General features: G+C 42.2%; 1 protein-coding gene across 5 annotated transcripts in view; it reads left to right on the plus strand.

Annotated features, from left to right (window-relative positions):
* MACROH2A1 (macroH2A.1 histone) overlaps positions 1 to 12,880 on the plus strand; it is a 47,046-nt gene extending 34,166 nt beyond the window's left edge. For all 5 annotated transcript variants that reach the window (XM_084295259.1, XM_084295262.1, XM_084295261.1 and 2 more), the window contains exons 7-9: positions 3,785 to 3,874; positions 6,977 to 7,151; positions 11,410 to 12,880. In XM_084295259.1, coding sequence (XP_084151385.1) covers positions 3,785 to 3,874; positions 6,977 to 7,151; positions 11,410 to 11,575 — 431 coding nt within the window. In that variant the 3' untranslated portion in view covers positions 11,576 to 12,880. The remainder of the gene's footprint in view (positions 1 to 3,784; positions 3,875 to 6,976; positions 7,152 to 11,409) is intronic.
* The last annotated feature ends 7,039 nt before the right edge of the window (positions 12,881 to 19,919 follow it).

The raw sequence follows: 19,919 nt of genomic DNA on the forward strand, positions 1-19,919 counted from the left end.
TTATTTCTCACTTCCAGCAGTCCTGACGGATAAGAAAAAGAAATTAATTATTGCCAACTCAGTAGGCATTTCTGATTTGTATCACCAAATCAGATTTTCAGAAGTAACGATAGAACGCACTATCAAAATTTGAAGTGCAAGAACAATATATGTGCAATGCAGGCATGTGAGCAAGGAAAATGAATTACCACATTGGTTGTTTGGCATGTTAAATGCCTGTTTTCAATACAGTTTGAGTCTCAATCTTTAGATTTCTGGCCACTTCCAGTATGCTCTCTCCATGCCAAGTTTCAGATGTTCACATCTGACATGCTGGATCTACCCCACCTGTATTTTCTGAACTCTTTTAAGATTAATTTTTTTCAGTCTTTAGCTTATAGACCAATTACCTTTGTAGCCCTGCTCAATGGTCCTTACAAGCACATGGCTAGAGATGCAACACACATTTTTCATATGGTCAGTCATCTAAGCTGCGCTGATGTAAGAAGGCATCGTAATACAGCATGACAGACGTCTTAAATTGTATCTCTGGTTTGCTCAGGGTAACTCCTGTCTGGGTATTACCCTTCTCTAAGCACAATATTTTGAAGGATTTCATAACCAGGCAGCAACACTTTAACTGAACTGCTGAATAATTTCAGAAGGCAAATCAGAATTTGGGCCGAATATAGAAGTTGCTGATGAGGGTGATGACACACCATGCTTTTTTAAAAGAAATTATCCCAGCCTCTGTTTTACACTGTGTCAGCCACTGTGCAAGGGGTGTCCCTTCGTGCCAGAGGCCCTGCTTCAGTGCTGGCTTGAAGGGCGCTTGTCCTGCTACAGGGCGAGCAAGCCTGACACAGCTGCTGTTTCTGAAGGAGCTACTTTCTGAGTAACGTGCAGAAAAATGTAGTTCTGTGTAGCCTGTCGGAGCGGGAACAGCTGTGACTTGGCTGGCTAAATATTATGCAGAGACGATAAAAGACAAGTGTCATAATACCCTGTATCTAAAGAATGTGCTTCTAAAGTCTGTCAGACTCATTTAGCTAATGTGCTCGTCTCCTGCCCTTTGACAAAGAACTGCTTAAGAAGCTACCCTACAAAGAAAATTTTCTCTCAAAGCCGCACTGCTCATACCTTAGCGTAGGTTCCTGTTGCCTCTGACTGCTGTAAGAAAGAATGGAAGTGCACAAATGCCTAGCTTCCAGTGATTAACTTTTACCCATCTAAATTTTTTTTAATTTTTCGTTGTTTTTTCCCTAACAATTTAAATGTACTGGGGGCTTATTCTGAGAATTTTAGAGCCTAAATTTCTGCTAACGCTGTTTTCAACACTGATACCGATGCCTGCTTGGAAAGCATGAGATAATGACCTTATTCTCATGGGAGTGGCACATATTTATGCCTGTGAGCAAATAAGCTACTAACCTTGAAGCTGTGAAGCAAGACTTCCATCAAGAAACTTGCTAATGTAGTGGAAAATGATTAAATACAGTGTGTCCTTTCCAAGATGAAGCTAATTTACAATCTAGTTCTGAAATATAATTTCAATATAGAGCATTACTATTAAGCAGAAGAACGTATTTAGGAGTAAATGCAGAAACCATCACTGATTCACAGCACATACTACTCTTGCTCTTCTTTGCTCTATATCTGTGAGAAGAGTGCTCCATGAAATAAACTGACAAGGTTGTTCATTGCTTTTAATTATAAATTAATTCCCAGTAGAAGGGGAAAAGCTGGTCTTCCTGGATTGAATTAAACAAAACTAGGCTAAATTCCATTAAATGTACAACAGCTTTGCAATGGCAAAGAGATGACCCAGTTAATAGATCTTTTCTGTTCCTAAGTTCTGTACAAGGCTTAATTATGTTTTGCCTTGAAACAAGAGAAATTAAGGATTATGACTGTCATGGGGTTTAGGACTGATTGAGTTCATGGATTCATGGGGAATATAACTGGGATACATACACGAGTGTGAACACGAGCGTGATACGGCAATACACAAACAAGAATCTAACTGGGATGGAGAAGTGCTTCTTTCCCTCCCCATCCCCTCCCTGTCAGAGTGATTTCACAAGTGCCCGGTGTCAGCCCCACCAGGTAAATAAGCTCAGCAAAGGGCGCTGTGTGTCGTGCTGCCATCTGCAAAAGGCAGTGCCCTTCAAAGCCCCTCCGTCCTGGGGGGTCTCTGTTCAGAACACCCTCTCCTAGGACTTGCTGCTATCGATAAAGTCATTGCTGTCTTGTCTGAGAGATTTGCTGGGTGGTGCCTCCTGCTCTGTTGCACAGGTAGCTTTGAGTTTCAGAAACAATCTCAGTGAGGAATTTGTCTAAATAAATTTAGACTAAAGTATTTACGCAAATAAGTTTAAATGAGTACAAGGAGCAAATTGTGCTCTGACATACACAGTCTGACCTCGCAGTCTGACTTCTGGCAACCACCAGTTGTGAATTGGTCATGAAGTAAGCAAAATATGGGATGTGTTTTTTAATTAGCCTCAGCTTTTGTACCCCAAAAGCAATAAGCTGCCAATAGCAAAATAGAGGTAGGGTCACACGGTCAGTTTTTGAACGAACAAATGCCTTGTTTTTCAAGAAACAAGGAACTTCTAATATTTCTGTCGGAAGAAATTCAGCAACGGTGTCAAAACAAAAGCTTCTGGCAGTCCTCTTAGTTCCTAGAGCCATAGCTCTCTATGTTAAACTGAATCTTGGAGGAGGGGCTCTGCTTCCTTGAGCATACAATATGTGCACTTCCATCAGAAAATGCGTTTTTTTCTTTCCTCATCAGTGAAAGTAAGGGGTTTCACCAAATGAATGTCTAGATCTTTAGAGATCCTATTCTGAATTTTTGGAAATCAGTTTTCAAAGTAATGTCTCAAATAAGAGCCTTTATGATACCACTGCTTTTTACTTATTTACCTGTATAATTAATATGCACAGTACAAAATTATTTGGGATGCTTATGTAGTTAGGAAAATGCTTTCTTGGGCTGTTTTTATTATATTAATACCTAAAACTAGAGCTGCAAAATAAGATCTAAACCATTTAGTGATGGACTGCCTTTGTAAATGGCGTACCTTTTGGTTGCCCTGATAACACTGCACAGCTCTTCTACTCCCAAAATGACTTTGTCCAGCTCCTTAGCTGTAGTTAGAGAAGTTCATTGGAGGAATATGTTCCTTAGAGATTCTCCTTATTTCTGAGGCTCTTCCTCTTGGTTAAAGGTGGCTCAACAAGCTGGGCAGTTACCAAGTAAAGCAGCCCGCTGCACTCACGAGACTGTTTCATTCCTGGTGCCACCTGTTGGGGTCAGGGACCAAGATCAGGTGAGTCTCAAATTCTTATTGTGGCAAATGGCTCTTTAAAACCAGTTATAAGAGAGAGGGGAAATGAACCTTGAAGGCAGGAATTATGAACCTTCAACCACCCTTGAGCTAGCACATTCTCTTGCAGCATTTCACACTGACAGATGCTTATGCTAAGGAAGGAGATAGGGGTGGCACGTCAGATGTTTTGACGTGAAAAGCACAGTCTGAGAATGTTAGCAAGGGATACAGACGTGAGGTTTTTGGGTTCTTAGGGTTGTCTTTTTTGGTTTTTCATTTTTGTTGTCGTTGTTGTTGTTTTTAATGACTAGCTAATTCTGAAGTCCCAAAAGGTTTAGATCTTACTTTGCAGTCCCCAAAAAAAGTTTGGGCAGAAAAATCTAGACTGATGTAATTGCCAATAATGATGAGTCATGTGTCTGCTGTGGAAAGCTGGGATCAGAGGAGTAAAATAACAATTCTCTGTTCAGGGAGCACTTTGGAAAAGAAAGGCGGCAAGGAGTTCGTGGAAGCTGTCATTGAGCTTCGGAAAAAGAACGGGCCCTTGGACATAGCTGGAGGTGAGGCTCTGCGCTTCGGAAACAGGGGAAAAATACACTGGGGTCACGAGCTTCAACGTCTGCAGCGGTCCTCGTTGCAGTCAGTTGGCCAAGCTCATTCTAGCACACTGCTCGGGTTCATGGTGTCCCCAGGCAACTCTGCTGGGTTACACGGTACTTGTGCTCTCCAGAGTTAAAATACACACCGTGCATCTTAAGTAACCATTACCAAAGCAGCCAGGAAATGGTGTGGTGACGTAACATTACAAGTAAAAACAGGGCTGTTCAAGGATACATGCATACACAAAGAATGTTGATTGTTGAGGGCACAGGTCATAAAAGCAATTAATTGGATGCTTATTTTTCAGAACAGTTGAGTCCAACTCTGTTAAATATCTGCTTTGCTAAAAAGTCACTGACTTTCACTGAATTTAAGCACGTGCTTAAAGTTAAGCAGCTGTTGGATAATTGGTCTAAACAGTGCCAAAATCATCACTGTAGAAGCTTATGATTTTTTGATGTCTAGTTATCAAAATTTATGTAATATCTGAGAAAAATCTACTATAGGAGTACTAACGTTTGGTAATGGCAATCTGACACCATCTGTGATATCGCTGATACATGTTCATATAGAACGCTGGTGCTGCCATCTGTGTTTATGCTATAAAAATAAATAGAGTGCGTGCAGTTTTGTAAACGAATTTTGACTAAAACTGAGGGGAAGATGTAAGACTTGAGCTATGGCAGGAAAAAATATGACTGTTTACTTCTGGTGCTTAATACAAATTTTTTCCTTGCTTTTTAAAATTTTTAATAAGTTTTTCTTGGAATTGTTCTACAAAAATATGTAGAATCAATTACTTTTTTTTTCACTTGCTTATGTACGCTGTTGCTTATCAACCTATTAATGAGTTGATCAAACTGTGCTAAGAAATAGATCACAACTTGGAGAGAAAATTTTTTTTTCTCAAACATCAATGCATCCCTCAGATCCGAGTGCTGCTCGGCAGCCTGACCCTGTAGGGAGCTCTCTGCTACCCCAGCAGACGCTGGACTGCTGGAGAAGAATTGATGCGAATCAATTTCTCCATCACATGGATATCTGCTGTTCAGATTTCCCAATGACATGGCTATCCCCTTTAATATAACAACCGGGATCCTCACCTGGTTCTAGTTCTGTAACTAGCACAGAATGTGGCCGTGTTCTTTCTGTTCATTTCTATACCAAAAGTAAAACTTCCCCATTCAGAGCATTTGCATTTGAAGTAAGGAATGGCCACTTTGGGTAATTAACGGTTGTCTTCAACAAAATCCTTATGAGTTAATTAACGGCTGCCCTAGAATACACTCTCAGTCTGAGAAGCATTATAGTAGGTGATGCATATCAATACGGTATTTTATTCATTCAGTGTGAAGACATTATCAGCATTTCACATCTGACTAGAGATATGTCAGCTGCTTTTATTAGATTTTTCTTGGATTTATGATGTAGTCTGGATCTGCCAACGTTTTAGTTGCATATAAGGACAAATTAAAGTTGCCTAACACTGAGGTTATTCAACATGTTGAGAATTTACAAACCCGTAAGGACATAAATCCTTGTGCTTCCATTGTCCTTTAAAGTGTACTCTCCTGATTAACCTCCTGTCAGAATGCCACACAACAAAGTCTATTTTCTCTCTTCTTCAGCAGCTGCAGGATAGTATCCATATGTGATGATAGTGCTCCAAGAGTTATTTCTACTATATTTAAATTACAAAATGCCTCATAAACATTCCGGAATGGAGTAGAGGATTTCTGGTCTTTAAGCACCTTTGCAAAACTGATTTTTTTTGAATTAAAAAATGGTATTTTTCTTATCTCTTTTTGTTTTGAGCAAACTCCCATTTTATTCTGGTGCTTCTATGGCTTTATATTATTATATCCCAAAGCCTGTTTGTGAAGGTTCGGTGTGTGCCCTTGCGAGACAGACTAGGTTTATTCCTTCCATGAGCATGTTAATAAGGTGTTTTAGTTTCATCTCTACTTTTAAACAACCAAAGCGTACAAGTTTTTATCTGCAGCCGCAGAGCTGTGAGGTCAGAAATGGCAGGGACCTCTCGCCCGGTTTTCTGGCAGGCAGAGCACAGTTTGCTGCCCAGCGATGGGAAGCAGTGAACCCAGGATGCGTTCTGTTACCGAGACAGGGACTGCTCTGGACACTGACTGTACATAGTCTGTAAGCAGGCCCTCGTGTGTCTTTGTAATCCCCACCTGTCCCTGAGAGTAGCCTGGTGGTATGATCAGTACGGTACAAGTTATCCGTTTCTCTGTACATCCAAGGCCTCACCTGCTGGCATATAAACAGCATGAATCAAACTTTGTAAATCTGTAAATGCATCCTGTCGAACTGTCAAAAATGTGACAAAAGAGTTAACTAAAAGAGGCATTGTTTAAGCGGTCTTGGATGACCCATGCACATAAAGGCTTGAACAAAACCAGGCTCAAAGTTTTGAAATCACAAAAAATCTTCTTTGTACTTACTCAGAAACAAAGATGGAAATAAAGCAAATACTTGAATTCAACCCTTTCCCAGCCTTCCTTATCAGTTTGCAGAACACTAATAGTTCTGAAGTAAGCCAATTTGGGTTCAGTGTGATCAGATGTTGGCTAAATAAACCGTGTGTTTAGCAGGAGTAGCTGAAGGTCACACAAGTCATAACACCGACAGTGCAGCATCCTGGGATTTACTGTAGCTCTGCAATGAACTCTGAACTGAAGGATGATCATCTCTTGAACAGGTTTATGTCCTAGCGTATTACTGCCTTTCTCCTCCAACATTAGACGAGTTTGCACAGTCCCCAGTAGGAATGTGTTTCCTTTGATGTCAGTCATGAATTCTTGCTCTCTCTAAAATAAGCTCTATTATAACTATGATTTATAAATTACCACAGCAAAGTACAGCTGGAAGTGGAAAAGTCTCTGTAATCATGTTGTTATATTTTAAGGCTGTGTGATTCGTAATCTAAAACATTCATGGGGCTGAAGGAATGTCTGTCAATTGTTTGCTATTTTAATCACATACGCATTCTTTTAATCCTAATGAGAGGGAAGCAATTATGTTTCACTTTCATTTCTTACTAGCTGTTGTCAGTGCTGGCCACGGATTGCCTGCAAAATTTGTGATCCACTGTAATAGCCCAGGCTGGGGCTCAGACAAATGCGAGGAGCTGCTGGAAAAGACAGTGAAGAACTGCTTGGCTCTGGCCGATGAAAAGAAGCTGAAATCAATTGCATTTCCTTCAATTGGCAGTGGCAGGTAAGGCTGTTGCATAAACATGATAGTTGATACAGGCTATGTTTCCTAAGTGCCATCTCCTCTGTACCTGTCCCTTCTCATGTACAAAACTCACTTCTATAATGCTGACTCAATTCTTGCTTGTTTGGATCAGTTCCCTGAATGCAATGTTTATTCTGGGTTTCTTCAAGCTGCATATGGAGCCTGTAGTATTTTGAGTAGTAGTTAAACTTCAGCGTGTCTAGCAGTGATCCCTGCAGACCTTTGAAGCATACAAATAGATTAAAGAGCATAAAAATAACTTTTTAAGAGTATATTAAAAGCCTTTTTTTTCAGACTATTAATTTGTTCATATAAACTGGGGATATGGAGGACAGCACGAAGAAAAGTGGTCTCTTTTACCTCGTTTTACTGCATGTCGTAGGATGGCCTGAAGATACAGAATCACAGAAAGGTTTGGGTTGGCAGGGACCTTACAGATCATCCAGTTCCAACCCCCTGCCCAGGACAGGGACACCTCCCACCAGCCCAGGTTGCTCCAAGCCCCATCCAGCCTGGCCTTGAACACCTCCAGGGATGGGGCATCCACAGCTTCTCTAGGCAACCTGTTCCAGTGCCTCCCCACTTTCATAGTAAAGAATTTGTTACTTATATTTAATCTTAATCTACCCTCTTTTAGTTTAAAGCCCTTACTCCTTGTCCTATCACTACACTGCCTGATAAAGAGGCCTTTACATGTCTTAGTATTTGTTTAAGCAGTAGACCTGAAGTGCCTTGATTCTCTGGATTTCCAAAGTCACTTCAAGCTTTCACCCAAAGTCTTCAAGCTGAACTCCACACAGTTTATATCATAAGACTGTCTCAGGAAAAAGAATCTAAATATGGACTAACATTTTAATTTAAGGCTCTTGCATTTGGAAAGGGTAGGGAGGTTTGGAGCACTTGGCCCTTGGTTGCTCAGAATGAAAAACCAAATCTATGCTGAATCACACAGTGGTGCATTTAACTCTGAACAACTGCCACTTTTGAAATTGCCGTGAAAGAATTTGGCTGATCTTCATCAAGAATCTTCTTCCCGTTGTGCCATGTTGCAACATTAGATTAATTCCTGCACATTCTTCATAGGGCAGAAAGCACTATTTGAGCTTTTGGGTGAATGACAGTGAAGAAATCGAAGTTTTATTAGAATAATAAATGTAAGTGACTTGCATCAGACAGCTCCAAATAAGGTGGTTTTGGATGGGTGGCATTTTAAGGAGGTAACTTGAGCAAACTTTATGGAATGGTAGAGCAATACAGTGGAGGATTCATGCTGACCTGGTGAATTATCTGTTGGATAAAGCAAGGCTACAAAAAATACCTTCCACGGAGCCCTTTCTTTTCTGGAGAGCTCCCAGTGAAGAGCCTTCCAAACTGTTGTTGCAAAGTAGTTGAGTGGTGTTGGAAGATGATGAAACCCTGAATAATCATGAGATCCACGTTCTGTTATGAAATCTGGTTACTGACAGGCAAGATCTGTGGCTATGTTCTCAGCTTGGCATGTGTATGTTGCTCCTACTCAAGCCAGTTGAAGTGGTGCTTTGAAAAGATGGAGAGGAATCAACAGGCACATGTATGAGGTTGTATATTTTCCCTCTCCTCTTTAATTAGAGTTATTCAAGCATAAATGAATTTTGGAGAAAACAGAATATATTCTGACAATACTCTACTTGTTTTTATGAAGTCAGAAGTGTTAAAAGAAGTAAAGCTTTTAAAGAAAGCAAATGCCAAAGACACCACATGTATGCAGCTGTTCTAGTACAGACATCTGTCAAGCAGACATCACCCAATAAACCCACATAAACAGTTTCTTTCTCTTTTATAGTGGAGGAATGGGATTACATGAGGGCAGTTCAAATAAATCATGGGGGAAAATAAAATAGCATACTTGTAGTGTTCGGTGGGCCAGATGCTCAGCTACAGCCAACTTGTGGAAAGCACAAATTGGGTGCTGTACAAAGGTAGCCTGGAGTTCACTCTGGTAGGGCCAGCAGGAGAACAGGGAAAGAAGAGTTTGGGATTGAAAACAAAATCATCCTCAAAGTAGGGATTTCGTTCTGAGGCTCCAACTTTGATCTGAATTGACACTAGCTTGGCTAAAGCCTCAAGCCACCTATTCACAAGAATTTAACTCAGACCTGTAGATCGATGCAAGAGGCTTCTGTTTCTTCTTGCAGCCCACACGTGGCCATTGGTCAGCATCCTACGTCTGATTTTTCCACTTTCTCTTTCCCTTCTTTAGCAAGTGGTCCTAAACAGCTCATTTTCATCAGCTTCCCTGCGTGCATGCCTCCCTTTGATCAGGCTGCTCTTCTTTCGTTTGCCTTGTCACGGCCACTTTACTGGGACATGGCTCAATTGGAAGTTGTATGGCTTCAGAGTCCTCGTCAGCACTGCAGAAACAGCATGTACCCTGATTTTGATGCTGGCCTGTTCAGGAGCAAAACTCCTCAAAGGTCTGTTCTTGATATGCCAGGATGCAGCATTCCGAAGTAACCAGCAAGGGGTCAGATGTGGAGGCGTCTTTGTCTGTGTAAGCCACCAGCAGGAATTAGCTCCAATGTCAAAACTGTGCTGCCAGTTGATTACTTTATCACACGGCTGGTTCTGCCTGAGCAGCTCAGTTGTCTTTGGAAGAGTACAAGTGTTTTCACAGTGCTCTTTCCTTTTTTTTCTCTTCTTCGGTGAGAGAACAAAATAGGCATTTTCAGAAAAGAAAGGAACAGCAAGATGTGCTATTTCATGTCATCATCTCTGAAATATCACAAGCACTGTCCTCAGCCAGCAGGTGTAATACCCCATTACAGGCAGCACTACCCCAGAATTGCTCTCACAGTGTATTTTATGGTCAGGTAATGTGCAGGAAGCGGTCCGTGACACAGGCAATTGCCTTTCTCGTTTTGTGTCTTGCAGCATGTAATGAGAGGGAGAGTACAACATTGTTTTATTAGCAGAGGTTGGTGCTTCAGTGAGCAAATGCTGTCATGTTGCACCTGTTAACAACAGAGGTGAATTTAGTCCAGCTTCTTTGAATTGCTGAGGAAACTCAAACTCACCTACCTGTGTAATTTTTAAATTATTAATAATATTTCCCAATATTATACGACAGTGTAACACACTTTTGTTGGCTTAAATGAAAGAATATGTTATCAATCTTTTTGAATAAAAAAAAATGGAAACTTGTCAAACTTAGAACTGTTAAGTCACCATCCATCTCTGCCACTCTGTATTGAAAATTCACGTGAAAGTGGTTTTAGTATCTCCTTATCACCCTGTGTCTAAGAAAGATTTGCATAAATGCACACTTTATTACAAGGAGTGTTGACTGTCATGTACCTGTAAGTGTATGTCAGTCAATCAAGTGATGTTCAACAGCCTCTTCAAATTCTTTTGGGTCCTGCTCTTAACAGAAGGGTGACATCCCATCACCTTCAGGCTGATTATTTCCGTGTACTTTACTGTGGCTTGGGGATTGCTCAGACTTTGACGAGGGCAAAACCACCCTCTGGGTGGGCAGAAATACTTCCTGAGTAATACAGCAGCAAAGCGTAGACCACATTCCAGTACCAGGTGTAATGTGGGGCTTTTGCCATGACCTGTAAAACGTTTTCATAGTTGAGGTCATGGCTTTGTTCAGACTGCTCTCCTTGTGCTTGACCTGTCCTAACATTAGATGAAACTTTCAGACAAGAGCTACGAGAGATAAATGAGGAAAGAAAACTGTAAGCAGAGTTCCTAGGCTAGGTACTCAGCTTTGAAATTTGGCCACGGACAGCTTAGTCATCTGAGAAAGCAGCAAGGTTTTTCTGTTTTTTCTTGTGCTGTTTGTATACCAAGTTCCAGGTCCCTTTTTATTTTTCTTCAGGGGTTGGTTTACTTTGACGATGGGTTTGACTCTAAGGTATATGCAGATTCCTGAACACTTCAGGCTGACCGGCCATTGGTTTCCTCATCTGTTAAATGAGCATAATTGAGCCTTCTGATGCTGAAAGGTTCAACACATTAACGTGTGGACTCTGTGTTCGCGTATTGGGAATGCTTTCTTCTGTTTGAACGTTTTAAGTCTTGCTTAAACAAACAACTTTGTAGCTTCTAATTCCACCTGTAAACACTAGCTTTGTGGCTTTATTTACTGTGCTGCATTAGAGAAAAGGCTGAGCATTCCCTGCAAGGTTATACCATCAAAAGCTTGTTCTGCAGGTCTTGATTTCCTTTCTTTTTTTCCTGTTTCTCTTACTAGAAACGGTTTCCCAAAGCAAACGGCTGCCCAGCTGATCCTGAAAGCCATCTCCAGCTATTTTGTGTCAACAATGTCCTCTTCAATCAAGACGGTGTACTTCGTGCTCTTCGACAGTGAGAGTATAGGGATATATGTGCAGGAAATGGCCAAACTAGATGCCAACTAAGCATAGAAAGCTACAGTACCAGCTCCCTCTTACCCATCTTCTTCCCCAAAATCCTTAACTCATTGTGAAGCAGAACATCCCTTATTTTAAATTTTGCTCATCTAGGGAAATAAAAAGGTGGGTTTTTGGATTTGTTTTAGTTTTATTTTGTTTTTTACTTTCTAAAATGTTTTATGTTGGCACTGATAGTTGGCATTACTGCTGTTAATGCACTGTATACCAGGCATCGTCTGAACTTAGTGTAATCTAGGAGATTTTATAGTTTTATTTTAATGAAGTATGGTTGAAGCAGAAAGCTGTTAGGAATATGTAGTCTTTTACTTGTGAAAGAAACGGGCCGACCCTATTTTGTAACTGTGTTGTGGTGCTTTATCAATACATCGAGTGGCGTTCCTTTCATTTTTTAAAAGAACAGATGCTATAAACCTAATTTGTGTTTGTTTATTGTCTTAATGATAAATCTGGAAGAAAAGATACAGAAACCCTGTTGTTCTTAATTATATTTACAATTTTGAAATCGTGTGAATTGATTTAGTAAAATGTTTGAACTGTTGCTGTCAGTGTACTTGAATTAATTTTCCCCTTAAGTCTTTATTTTATAAATTCTGAAAAGGTAGCTGTGAGAAGGATGATGAAACCAGATCTGAACTATCAGCCTGGAAACTTGTTTGGAGATGCTGGGCACCTTACATGTACCGGCTGGATGACTACATGCCTGGTGACGCCCACAACTGAACTTTCTGCAGTGAGCATTCAGACTTTCCTGTTGGTGCTTCAGATCCTCCTGTTCAGAATCTGACTTAATTGGCTGTTTATTTTGAGAGGTCCAAGCCTTTTATATCAAGTAAGGCCTAGGGTTTGTTTTTTTGAACTAGTTCCAGTCATTGAATATTGGCTTGTTTGAAGCCATTTTGTATTTTTTTTCCTACTCTTTATGAGCCCAGTTTGTACTGGTTGCCATATAGTTTGCACAGCTGAAATCCATACCAACATAAACCTTACGGAAGCCACTTGTTTTTGTACTTTGAGAAAGAAGAGGTTACATGTTCAAAAGCTATTGCATATGAATGCTCTCTCTGAAGAGGAAGCTCTTCCTTTGAAGTCTTTAGCCTACTTTCTAGATAGTAGGCATACGTTTTCGATTTCTGTGGAAAACTTCATTTGCTGATGAAAGAGTGCTTCACATCCATCCTGGGTTGATGCAGAGCAATGAGTGGATGAAATGTGACTGACTGTTAACAGTAAGCTCAGGACTCCGTATATGTATCCTCATTATCAAATATTAAAAACATGTAGTTTAAGCTCCTGCAAGAGTTTGGTTTTTTGCACAGAATTCAGAATACTTGCTTCAAGTGGAGTGCTCCAGAGGAACAACAGTACCAATACTAGAAGACATTTAAAATGTCTTTAGAACAATGCTGCTCTAAACATGTACACAAAGTTAAGAGGAACAGAGAATAAGTTAACTCCGTGCAAACATGTAAGGTGTTTGACCATACTATGAATGCAAACTTTAAATTTTTAAATGGCCCAAATGCATCTGGTATCAGTCTTTAATGACAGCAGGTTAAGTGGCAATAAATAAGATGCAGTAAGATTTAATTGTAGAAGGGGTGCTGCACTTTCCATAAATTTCACTAGGTGTCACTAAAAGGATTGAAGAGTAGACAATGGATGAGGGTCATAAGGAAACACTTGGGATGAAAAGGGCCCTGAGTTCTTAAGCTCAGAAGGGGATATTTAATACAGGAGTGTACACATCAGACCAACTGTGTACCCAACAAATTACAGCTTCTTGGTCTCTTTGCACTGTAGAATTTACTGTAATGTTTTTTTTAAGTCCCAAAATTTTTCATGTCAATAACATAAAAAGTGTTTGATCAGGGGTGTTTTCAAAGCAGTTAAAAGTACAACGCCCAGTGGCATTTAACGAATCTGACTTACACTGTTACACAAAATGAAGGGATGGCAACTTCTGTCTTTCAAGAAAATCCTGAAGTAAATTGTAACGCAACTCAAATTACATGGACTTGTTTCTCCTGGCTTCAAATCTTTTCTGCTTATTCAGCCACTGGCTCCATGAACAGTTCCACTGCTCCCATCGGATTGCCTGTGACATGCAATTTGCCTTGTTTGACTGCAGGTCCTTTTGCAAACCAAGACCCATGAGCAGCTCCCACCTGGTGAGGATCTGAGCTCTCAGCACCACAGTGAACAGGGACAGTTATCAGGGCTTCTTACAGTGCCTTGACTAAGAAGGACAACGCCATGCTCACAGTGGGTCACAGTGGGCAGGGCCCCAGCCTGAGAGCTTTCAGGAAGCCTGTTCTCATTCTAACTCATAACTGAAGCATCTTTCACTCCTGTTTAAAATCTCTGCCAATTTTGAAGCTAGTCTCATAGGTAGCATCACTGTATTCTCCTCCTGTACAAACACCAGAGCTTCCTCCTCCTTCCTAGCATTTATTCAAAAGCTCATAAAGCTTTTGCAGTGTTTGCAGTAAATACTGTGATTCCATTGCTTTGACCCAGCCTGCTCTGAAAGCGACCTTGAACTGCTGCCCAGCTGGTCCCTACCGCACTTGGAACAGGGGAAGTTTGCCTGGAGGAGGAGTTGGTGGTCTCTGACACAGCCCTGCCTCCCAGTCAGCACTCACCCACGTTTCCCACAGCCTGAAGAATGCTGCTCTGAGGTCCTGAAATCCAGCAGGCTTTGTCAGGAAAGCAGAAGCCAAAGATCCTGGAGCAAGCTTGAACTCAGCCACATGGTGCAGCCCGAGTAGATTATGGCTCATATTCAAGTACCTAAAAAGCAACAGATCTGGTTACATGCATAAGAAAAACAGAGGAAATTCCTGCTAACATGTACTGCGACCAAGATGATACCACTTTGGGAATCCTCCTAGCATTTTGTTTGTTATATTTAAGTGTGCAAGCTCCATGCAAAAATAAATTAATCATATTTCAGGAGGGATGCATACGGAAAGTCTCAGTCAAAGCGCCTTTACAGCTTGTTCTTCTCCTGGTAAGACCTTTTGGGATCTTATCTGAAAACAACAGTTAAAACCAGTGTCCTCTCTTTACCAATTCATATACTTTAAAAAGTTGAAAATGCTGCTGGCAACAAAATACTTTTAATCAACTGCTTCAAATCTTGCTCTCCACTACTATTCTGCTTTTAGTCCACTGATTTTTTCCACTGTGGAAGAGAAAATTCATTGTAATACTGTTCTTGGGTGCATCAAAAGTCACGTAACTTCAGCAGTTCACTCTGATTTTGCAGGCTATCACCCTCCCGAAGCTTTTCTCATCCTAGGCTGACAGATTAGGTGTGATTAGCAGGTATAATTACCCTACCACAGTCATGGTCAGGTTGCCAGGCTGGGTTTTAGAAGCAATTAGCTGCTGACAAAAGTGTTAATTTGCCCTGGAGAAGAATTAAGCAAAAATGCAAATTTGGGGTCTTTCCCCTAACCCCCCATCTGAAGAGAATAGCTCACGGTCCTGCTGCAGCTCCTCTGCCTCTTTGGGTCCTGGCTTCCTGAGGTCCAGCCCCCACCTCCCACCCCACCCCGAAATGGAAGCAATGAACAACATTTGTGTAACCTTGAGTTTTCTAAAACAGTTTGAGGAGGGCAGATTATTTAGGAACAGCAGCACAGATGTGTCTTCTGGATGATTAGCGCAGTGATGGACAGGTTAGACTTTGGGTCTCATGTTACATCCCACTTGAATCAGCCCTCCCTACCTCATGATTTATTTAAGAGTCGCTAACAAAACTTGCTGCATTTGCTTCAGCTCCTTTCTGGATCTCAACGTTTTGGAAGTCTGGATGAGCAGTTTGGGAGATTCGGAGGTACAAGCAGGCTCCTAGCACTCACATCCAGCCCACAACCCCAACTGAAATCTTCCTACTGCTCTTAGACATACCCCAGACAAAGGACTGGGTATGCCCCAAGCTACTTCAGCTCGTCCTGTCCTGCAACAGAGTGAAAGCAAGGTGGCCAAGCAAAGGCTGATCCCAACAAAGGTGGGTGATGGGAGGCACAGGAATGTGTTGGGGCTTTTTTTGCCAGCAACAAGTGCTGCTTATGTACAAGCTTATTGTAATTACAAAATATCACTCTAGGACTCATTAGGAGCAGCATCAGCATGATTACAAGCACTATATGAAAATAGGAAGATATTAATAGCTAGAAGGGAGAGCTTCTAACCCTTCAGCATTCAGACATACCTTGGTGAAGTCAACAAAGTATTTGTGCAAGTGTGAGGAAGGCTGGAATCTGACTCACCAGGCCTGAGCAGAGCACTTGTAGAAATGCTTTTCTCAATAAAAACGAGGCAGGAACTTTGTTTCTCTCCAGACATCTGAGAAGCTAAGAATTCAGAGAGAGTACCCCAAAAGGTAAGATAAAGCACGGAACTGAGGCACATAGGCTGAAAGAGCAAGAAGACTCCTTGTTAGCCAAACAAGCAGAAGTCTGCAGAAAAACAAGGCTCCAATTTCCCTGTGTTAACACCAAGTTTTTTTTGTGAGCTCCCTTCCCCTTGATCCTAGCTAAAATTGGGTTTTCTAGCCTGAAAAACAGCATTGACAGGAGCTGCAGGTGCCCGGGCACTCGAAGATCAGGTCTGTAGCCCGTGGTAACTAGTGACATACCGTGCTCCGTGGTGGTTTTACAGAGGACAGTAATACCTAAAGCTGCAGTGGCAACCCAGAGGGAGCAGCATAATTGATAGGCCTGAAGAGTGCAGGTAAGTAGAAGGATTGTATTTATATCCCTGGCGTGAAACCCAATGGGAACCAGGCTATCACACACTGGCTGAAGTGCTTGAAAATTGCCACCAATTCCTTTCTGTATTGAGTTCTTCAGAGATTTAGTTCATTCCTCCATCGAATCCTACTTAATGCCTGCACAACTCATGTTTAACCATTATCACTAGCACCCAGCTCATAAACGCTTCCTCCTTGTCAGACACCTCGGACAGGAATCAAGGGGAGATGATTCCGCCGTTCCCTAATACAAAGCAAGGAGCAACATCGCTTCGCAGCGTAGCCTACGAAATCCCAACTCTTCCCCGCTTTCTCGCCAGCCTGGCTAACAGAAGAAATTTGATATTTCTGCACCTTGAAATGACTCGCCTTCTCAGGCTTAGGAGAATAAATTAAAGTTGAGCCAAAGTATGCCTCAGCTGCAGCGATGGGCAGATTGATTTGCTTTCCATCTGGGAGATTAAATTCCACTGCCAAAAAAATGGCACCAGCATAATTAGCTGTCAGTCAAGTTGCAAAGAGACAGACTATGTGGGATAATTGAAAGCCCTGCAGCTTCTCATTACATACTACAGTAGCCCTATTTGCAAATTTCCACCTTGAGGAGGTTCCCCGAACATTGTCAGGATTGTACTTACTCCTCCTGGCACATTCTTCTGAAGTGAAACAGGAATATTGTGCAGGGATGGATTAATTTTAAGTAATTCTCGCTTAACCTAAGTTGGCTATAATATATTTGTCAACAGCCCCTGACAGCTCCACTAGGCTTTAATTGCAAGCAAATCCAAGCAACCTGAAGGAAGTGGTAGCTCTTCAACTCCGCTTATGCCCAGGAGACGCCTTTCTAGGCCTAAAAAACACCTAAAAAAAATAAAAATAAATCACCTCCCTTCTTTTTCCCTCAACACAATATCCTTCCCTCACAGTTTCTTTTATTACTTCTCATAATGAGCCTATCAGCCTGCAGTGTCACAAACACATACGTTTCATTTAAAATAATCAACTTTTCTTTTCCCGTTTCCCATTTCATGGAGCCCAGGAGTGGTTCAGCTATGGCTGAGCATACACAAAAAGTTTAGGAGAAATGAGCGGCTCTGATGGTCACATTGATGGCCGTGGGCTCTTCTTGGTAAGATGGTGAGAGGCAAAAAGGGCCCTAAGAATAAAATATATTACAGTCCTCATCCTAAAAACACAGGGAGTGTGCAAAGCATTTGACTTCAGAGTATGATAGCAGCCAGTACTGACTACAATCTCCTTTTCAGGTGAGCATCTCTACTTTGTCACCCTTCACCATAACTGCCCAACTCACCAATAAAACAAAGAATTCAGCCCATCGCTCTTGCCAATTCCCCATTTTTTAACAGGAAACAATAACTGCCAGCTCTGCTGAAGGCCTCAGCCATCCTTCACTCCCCAGGAGCGGAGGCAGCGCTGCGCCACCGGCCTTACAGCCAGGCATTATCTGATCACGTCTGCACTAATGTGCTTTTATGCTAACCTAACCGAGGTGGGAGGAGATGGGGGAGATTTTGTGGGCTTTGCCTGCTTTTGGCAGCTTTAAAGTTCTCCACGCAGGAAGGTTGCTGCTTCCCACAGAAGAGGGAGCCAGTGTCACACCTCCCACATGGCTCCAAAAGCTCTGAGCTAATAAAGCCCAGCCTAATACACTAATAACTCTTCTTAAACCAGAGCTTTCATTATAAAGAGTAATTTATGTTCACCTTTAAGAGCACCACAAGCCTGAGCCCTCTTACAGGCCCAGATTTGCCTTTTGCCTCCCTGTAGCACTTCCCTGGAGCTGGGAGTATTTCCAGACCTGCTGGGGACTCACTGGTGCAAACTGGGAGCCAAATGGAACCGAACAGGTAGTTCAAGAAGTGCTGAGGCTGAAGTAATACCTCGCTGCTGTGATGTGGTGGGAGGCTGGCTTGGCACAAAACAGCAAGGCAGAAACTGCAGAGAACTGTGTGAAACGATTTCTGATCGTTTTGGCTCTATCAGAAGTACAACCACAGTCTACTCCTATGTCTAGAGGGAGCAGGTTGGGATTTAGCACGCAGTCAGGTCCCTTGCTGGCTTATCCTCATGCAGGTTAGGAAAGGAAAAATCATCCCTCCTGTCTGGGTACAATGGGCCTTTATGATTTATTAGACAGTCCTCCTTTTTTGCCTCAATTACTCACTTCAAAAGGGGGTGGAAATGGGACATTCCTAGCCCTAATACTAAATGCATGTAGTCAATAAAAAAAGAAAAAACACTGAAAAATGTTTAAAGGGAGGGTGCTTAAGTTATTGCAACCCTTGGGAGCATTAATGTATGTGCCAACAAGTTACTGTATGCGGCTTTAACATGCTTATTTATTCTGCTGTGCAATAAAACTCTGTCTTAAACAGTGCCAAAACCTGTTTGCCATGGCAACCCCTCATCACACATGTGTTCCAGTACTACTTACAAGCACCTTCTTAAAGAGAAATACACAGCAGGATGAATGGCTCGTGACCTCCGGGGCATTTTACAAAGTTTTAAGCACCCAAGTAAATATTACTTTGGGCTGAAATATTTCTCCCAGGTATTTTTTTTCCCCCCTTCTCCTTTTTGAGGAACTCTTTGAGCAGTGAAGCAAAGCCTGTTCCCCGCTCACTTCCCTCCAAGTGGAGCTCTAAGGACCTGGACAAAGCACAGAGCCCAACTTTTACCTGGCAGGCCTCAGGTGCTGCCTCCTGGCTGGGGAGGCACGGCAGGAATCAGCTGGCCTTCTGCAGTTTCAGGGGCACCGCTGCTGTTCCTGGAGTCATTACTCATCCTTTGTATTGGCACAAAAATAGATTCTTTCCCTCCTCCCACTCGCACTAAATGCTAGCTCAGTCTAGCCACTGGCCTTTAAGTCTGCGTGTGCACATGTTGGTGATAAAGCCACGTAACGTTAGTGTTACACTCACCGGCTCCGAGAGTGCCCAGCCCAGGAAAGGGGTTGACTCCGGGTCCTTTTTCCATTGCTTAATTTACTGCTGGGCCTTAAAACTGGTGAGACGACCTTGTTTCCCACAGCAGGGGGAAGATGCATCCTAGCAGGGACTTACCTGAAGCGGGGTAGGTACAGCACACAGCTAAACCATCCCCAAATCTGCAGCATGGACAAAACGGGGTCCCTCGGGTGGCTTCTTCCAACGTGTGTGCCCGCAGCTACACACAGCTCTACATGGAGAAGCAGTTCCCACCACCACCAGAGCACTGCCTGGGGTTGGGGTCCATGCTTGGGACATCCACGATCCCGCTAACCCCACTGGACTCTTCTAGTTAGATCACCAGAGGAATCATAGAGCAGCATCACAGCATATCGGGTTGGAAGGGACCCACAAGGATCATCGAGTCCAGCTCCCAGCTCCACACAGCACTACCTGAAAATTAAAACTTCACAAAAGTTAGGGGTGTCTTAGTCCTCGGGCACCACATCATTAATTTCTCCACCAGAAAGCTCAGTTTAATCCTTGCAGAAAAACCTCTGAAAGTTATCAGGCTCTCCAAGGCCAGGCACATTCTCCAGAGCTGACAAACTCCCCACACTTC

Source organism: Netta rufina, assembly GCF_964035555.1.
Source record: "Netta rufina genome assembly, chromosome: 14".
NCBI lineage: Eukaryota > Metazoa > Chordata > Aves > Anseriformes > Anatidae > Netta > Netta rufina.